This window comes from Eumetopias jubatus, unplaced genomic scaffold (genome assembly GCF_037043125.1).
Source record: "Eumetopias jubatus isolate StellerSeaLion01/CBP00866 unplaced genomic scaffold, mEumJub1_p1.0 scaffold_6, whole genome shotgun sequence".
In the NCBI taxonomy this organism is placed as follows: Eukaryota; Metazoa; Chordata; class Mammalia; order Carnivora; family Otariidae; genus Eumetopias; species Eumetopias jubatus.
The window spans coordinates 103,881,220-103,887,772 of record NW_028274812.1 but is presented as its reverse complement, the minus strand read 5'-3'; the positions used below and the strand labels follow the sequence as shown (position 1 = coordinate 103,887,772).

General features: G+C 41.9%; 1 protein-coding gene across 1 annotated transcript in view; it reads right to left on the bottom strand.

The window, feature by feature from the left end:
* Nucleotides 1-3,650: 3,650 nt before the first annotated feature.
* ADGRF1 (adhesion G protein-coupled receptor F1) overlaps nt 3,651-6,553 on the bottom strand; it is a 35,230-nt gene continuing 32,327 nt past the window's right edge. Inside the window, exons 13-14 of the mRNA XM_028097475.2 lie at nt 5,419-5,485; nt 3,651-3,724 (exon numbers count right to left, since the gene is read on the bottom strand). Coding sequence (XP_027953276.2) covers nt 3,651-3,724; nt 5,419-5,485 — 141 coding nt within the window. The remainder of the gene's footprint in view (nt 3,725-5,418; nt 5,486-6,553) is intronic.

Sequence of the window (6,553 nt, the reverse complement as noted above, 5' to 3'; positions counted from 1 at the left end):
CTCTAGCTTCTTGCTGCTCCACCTCCACCACTTTGGGTGGCCCTATATCACACAGTACCCAAGACAAACCCATATTGTCTCTCTCTTGCTTGCCAGTCTCACCATCCACCATGTGTGTGGGAAGCACCCTGCCAAAACCTAGGCAGAGACCATTCAGGGCCCCACTATCAGAGCTGTGGCCAGAGTTCCAGGTAAGAATCAGAACCCCCCTTTCCTCCTCCCAGTCAGCCATGTGATCTAATAGAAGGAGTAGAAATCTTTCATTAGGTTTGAGGTCAGGGGACAAGCATTTCTTCTTCTCTCACCTTTTGTAGTAGTTGAGGAGGTTCATGGAGCAGCCTTCTCCAAGGAAATTCTCAAAAAATTCTTTTGATTTGTGTATCTCTGTGGAGTATGAAACCATCTACTGGTCCCCCATCATTTCCTTTGAATATATCATTTTAGTATTTCATGTGTGTTGCGTCTTGGTGCCACATGGAACCTTACATTTTCGTTTGCTGTATGTATGCCTATTTCATCCACCACCATTAACTAGAAGTTCCCCCTTGTTCTCTTTACTTGAGTAGTATGAAGGCTATTCATGTTGGGAGGCTAACAGATACTTAAGACTTTATAACTCTCGGGGCGCCTGGGTGGCTCAGTCGTTAAGCGTCTGCCTTCGGCTCAGGTCATGATCCCAGGGTCTTGGGATCGAGCCCCACATCGGGCTCCCTGCTCTGCGGGAAGCCTGCTTCGCTTCTCCCTCTCCCACTCCTCCTGCTTGTGTTCCCTCTCTCACTGTGTCTCTCTCTGTCAAATAAATAAATAAAATCTTAAAAAAAAAAAAGACTTTATAACTCTTAAAATAGCCCATTCAGAAATCTGTTCTCTGTCCTACTTGAATATGCCTACTGAATGTTCAATGTGTCCATGGGACTGAATTCAGATGCACTGCCCTGAGTAGGACATGTCGTGGTAAAGAGCCTTGCCTGAGTACCAAATGGTTGGCACAAATTCACATACTCTGTTGCCATCCTCCAGCAGTGACTCCAAATGGGCATCATGAAAATGCAACCACGTCTCCTCTCTTGTCAGTAAGAGAACAGTGAAAGAATGTGGGGCCGGGACTATCCAGCCTGGAGTTTGACCTCTATGGGCTTGCTCGTCACTAAGTGCTGGCACTCACATCGGACCCGTCTAGCCTAAAAGACAGAACTGTTGACTGTCATTATACACAGGCAAGTGAGGCAGAAACTGGGAGGAAGCTATCCCGAGCCACTCTGATGCCATGAGTGTTGGGAGCCTTAGAGACTTCTAGGACCAGAACTCTTGGCGTGGGCATTGGCATGTCCATGAGAGAGAGGTGTGGGGCTGATGCTTCACCAAAGAGATTCTGTAAGCAGCAACTATGAATGTACCAGAACCAGGAAATGAGTCCAAGGTGGGTGGCCCTAGTCAGGGTCACCACAAATGACTGTGCAGATTATGGCCTAGACCACTTTCGGTAGCACCATTAATAGTGCAGGTATGAGAATGTCATCCTCTTCAGTACACAGCCTGTGAAGCCATATGTGGGGAACCTGTGAGGTTGTTCTTCATCATTCCCTTGGGGACTTCAAGAAATGACTGGGAGGACTTGTTGAAAGACCCTAATTTCAATTAAACAGACAAATAAGAACTCTAGCTGCTTATTATGGACTGAACTGTGTCTCCGCAAAGTTTGTATGTTGAAGCCCTAACCTCCAATGTGCCTGTATTTGGAGATAAGGCCATTTAGGAGGCAATTAAGGTTCAATGCGATGATCAGAGTGGGGTCCTCATCTGACAGGACTGGCATTCTTATAAAAGAAGAAGAGACACCAGAGACCTCTATTTACATACACACAGAGAAGAGGCCATGTGAGGACACAGCAAGAAGGCGGCAGTCTATGAGGAAGAGTGGTCTCATCAGAAAACAACCCTAAAGACAGCTTGATCGTGGATGTCTTAGCCTCCAGAACTGTGAGAAAATGAATTTCTGTTGTTTAAACCACTCAGTTGGTGGTATTTTGTTATGGCAGTCTGAGTTAATATACTTCTATAGAGAGCCATTAAAAGTGGACATGACTTCATCTTGTAATCACAGGCTGCTGAGACTCAGGCCATCAGGGCTACATGCAAAATCGTAACTAGATGATGCAAGATCACTAGAGGATTCTACAGACCAAAGAGTGTAGGATTTTAATTACAAGTACATAAACAATGCCATTTCCTTCTAGTCTGACTTATATAACCCGCTTCCCATTATAATTCAACATCCACAGCTACTGTCCTGACCCTGCCATTCACCATCCATGTTGCCCTGCTCACATTCTTTAACCTCTTTGTGCCTTTGCTTCTGCAGCTGTGGAGCAGGGACACTAATGCCCCCCATTCACAAGCTTATTATAAAGATTAAATGAGTTAATATAGGCAAGGCACTTAGAATAGTGGACACTTGCTTGAAACACTACCTCTGCAAATTTCTAGGATTTCTAAGATTTCTGGAAGTGGGGATGAATCAAAAGGCTCAGCTCTTCTGGGCTCAATAGTCAGGGTTAAAACTCAGGTGAGCCCAAGGGGTAAAAGTATAGAAAGGAAATGTCACTTCATGTGGTGTCTATCCACCTGCTGTTCTGTGTCTCATCTAACAGTGGCACTGGCTGTACATGCAAAGAATCCCAAAGTACTTACAGTGGTTATCAAAGAAAACCAGGATGTGTTAGGGTAGCTCCCTGGAAGGTGACAACCACAATCTCCTTCAATTTGCCTCTTACATAGAATTCTGGGAGTAATGAATCTCATTTCTGACCTTATAAATGTTGTTAGGATTTCAGGTGATTTCCAAAGGCCATTCTGGGCTGTAGAACTGGACTAGGAATCCAGAATCCTAAAAGTCCCCAGGACCCCTTTACCGGTTTCCCAATCTCCACAAGTCACCCCACCTCTCTGAACATCTGTTTCCTCATCTCTGCTCTAGATCAGCCTAGACACCTTACTTCACTGGACTGCGGACCAGATGAAAGCGCTTTGTAGACAGAAAAAGACTGCATTACCTATGAAATCATATTATTATACATCCCAACTAATGCCTACAAAGCTGTCTGAAATGGAATTTTTTATTTTATTTCTGATTAAATTTCAAAATTAAGTGATTAAACCTAAAAGGCAAAAAAAAGCATATAATTCAACTGAAAAATTTGGGAGGGAAATGCCCTTTCTCTAGGAAATTTGCACCAATGACTTTTTGATAGAAAGCACACATGGTCCATCAATTTATCTAAGGTGATTTTATGATGTTTTCTTACTCCAATTCAGATAACTGGAAATGCCACATGAATAATGCTATTTTATAAGAAAGGAAATCATAGTTTGTGGCAGTGAAAAGCTGGTACCACTGACGCAATTTCCAATAAAACCTACTTTTCTACACTTATGAAGCAATTCCTTTGGATCAAACCACATGGAAATAAATTGTTCCATTTAACTGAAGATACAAAGAGCAGTGATGAAGCTGCTGAAACCTTCTTATTTTATTCCAGACTCCTAAATCAGAAAGTTCCATTTAAGATTGAGCTAATTTTTTCACTGACATTTAGCTCTAAATGTCAAGTTGCACCAAAAAATTTTTCTTGATTTTATGGTTCGCAGCCTTATTCAGTTGATAAAAACTGAGTTAGCATGATGTCATTTGAGGATTCTCCAGTGTGAGAAAATGCATAAATGCCTAAGAGAGGAAAGAGAGGATAAGAGTTATTGTTTCTATGTTGGAATCAAGCATGAGACCAAAATGAAAATAAGCCTGTGCAACTTCTTACAACTCTGGCCAGTTCTGGGAAGATGGGAAGGCTACAGAAGGCAATTGGTTGACAGTATTTCATTAACGCCAAAGAGACCTGCATTTGTCAGACATCTCTCATTTGAGAAGAGAACCATCACATCTTTCAGATACTGCTGGGAAATGAGATAAAGTAGATTTGAGATCATAAAATGTTATTGTTAGAAGGAAATTCCGTGGTCTCTTCGTTTTTCATTTTACTGATGAGGGACAAATATCCGAAAAGTTAAGAGGTTTGTAAAAAGCACTCAGGCTGGTTGGTGACAGTGATAACGGGACCCATGTCTTCTGGGTGAGCATGCTGAACATTTTGGGAGGGAAGTGCCTTTTCAAGTTCAGAACCTTGAACTTTATTTTGGAAGTCAAATAATTTTTCTTGCAATCTAAAATGAGTGGCCCATTTCCCTGCTTTAATAAAGATATTAACATAATTTAACATGAAATGGAACTCCGGCACTTAAAGATGACTTCAGCTTGAATTGTAATGCAGGGACTCTTCCTCACCTCCCATGCTCCACTCTTCTCCTCCAGGCATAGGGCGACTATTTGCAATGCTTACATCGCAGTCTTCCAGGAGCTGAGTATCATTGACTTTAACAACAGCCAATACATGAGCATAAAAGCAATGCATGTCACAGGTGGAGGGGAGGGTGCTTTCTCACCCATAGCAGGTGGTGGCTTCTCCCATGGCGAGAACATTTGAGAGGGTATGTCTGTTGGGGGACAAATACCTGGCCCATGCCCACTGCTCAGCAGCTGACACAAGAAGGGTGACTCTCCAGTCAAGACACAATTGGTGTTCATCTAACCACACTCCTGCACCCCATGAGCCCAACGATCAATGTCACCGATTTATAGAATGTCTAAGTGAGGAAATGACTGTCATTTGTGATGAAATTAAAAGGGACAATAGTGGTCTCCATGAGCATCAACTTCCCGACCATGTTCTATCAGCCCTGAGCACCAGCCAGATGAGCTCCAGAAACGTGGCCAACTGATTCTACTGCACTTCTCACATGAGGTTTTTAACAGTAGACCTTCAGGGAAAAATGGAGGGGGGGAAATCAGAGGCAGAGACGAACATGAGAGACTACAGACTCTGAGAAACAAACTGAGGGTTCTAGAGGGGAGGGGGTGGGGGGATGGGTTAGCCTGGTGATGGGTATTAAAGAGGGCATGTTCTGCGTGGAGCACTGGGTGTTATGCACAAACAATGAATCATGGAACACTACATCAAAAACTAATGATGTAATGAATGGCAACTAACATAACATAATAAAATGAAATTTAAAAAAAAAACACAGTAGACTTTCAGGAGTGCCTGGGTGGTTCAGTTGGTCAAGTGTCTGCCTTCAGCTTAGGGTCATGATCCCAGGGTCCCGGGACTGAGTCCTGCATCAGGCTCCCTGCTCAGCGAGGTGTCTGTTTCTCCCTCTCCCTCTGCCCCTCCCCCCCACTTGTGCGCTCTCTCAAATAATAAAAAATAAATAAAAATAAATTTAAAAGTAGCCCTTCAGTTTTCCTCATACGATATATTCACATTCTTCCACTTTTTATTAACATTTGGCTTACTGTTAACTCACCTTTGCACTGCAATGGGTTGAAAGGTTTTGGGAATTTGGGTTTGGCAGATACATCTGATGAGTCTTGCTGCATCAAAGAAAAACAAGTCATTCGGACATTAGTAGTATTCTTTTAGTCATGCTCTGCATTTCCCAACATCTTAATGTCATTAGCGATTCTTTACTTCACTTATGTGGTGCCCTATTCTCTTTTCAAGAAATTAGAGTACTCCTTTCTTACCCTTTCTCCAGCTTTTATCTTTTTAAAATGCCTAAGAATGTATTTCTAAGTGAATCTTGTGTTCCTGTTTATTCTCACAACTTTTAACAACAAACTAGAAAGCAGTTTTAAGGAAAGCATTATCTTTTTGCATGTCCGTGCTTACATTTCTTTGGTTCACACATTTATCTCTAGAAGAGGAGCCCATTGAGAAAAAAACAATAGTTCTATAAAAATGGTCTCAAATAAAACTTCGCCTTATTCTCACTCATCTTAGCATTCAAATCCCTTTGTGAATAATCTTTTAGTAACTGGAACAGAGGCTAAACGGAGTTCCAAATTTTGAAAACTGAATTATCTAATGGAAATAAAATACTTAAATAAAAAACATGTACTTATGGGGAAAGGGAGAAGTTTAAGATACATTGTGTCTTTGTCCACTTGTTAATTGGTTTATTCATTAATTTTACATCTCCTATTGAGTACCACCGTGTGCTAGACACTAGGAATATTGGAAAGAATTAGCTTCCATTTCCTGCCATAGTCCGTGTCATGAGGAAGCTAAATCAAGACAGGAGAAATAGACTCTTGTCATATGCAGTGGACAGCCCGGTGATAGCTCCTGATTTTCACTGAAATACATAAATGGCTACCCCACACTGAGCCCTGGGGAAAAAAATTATCATAGAGACAGGAATGAGAAATGTCCAAAAGTTCCAAAGCAAAATAACTGATTTTCTAGAATTCAGGACTCAGGAAATATATAATACTACAACCCTAAAGAAAATTTCTATAGTCGTTATCATTGCATTTAAAACTGCATCCTGCACCATTTGGAGAGAAGAATCTTAGATTGCAACACACTCAGGGACTCTACACAGTCTGGGGAAAAGCAGCCTCTTCAGACATGGGGCTAAGCTGCTGGTCAAATAACAA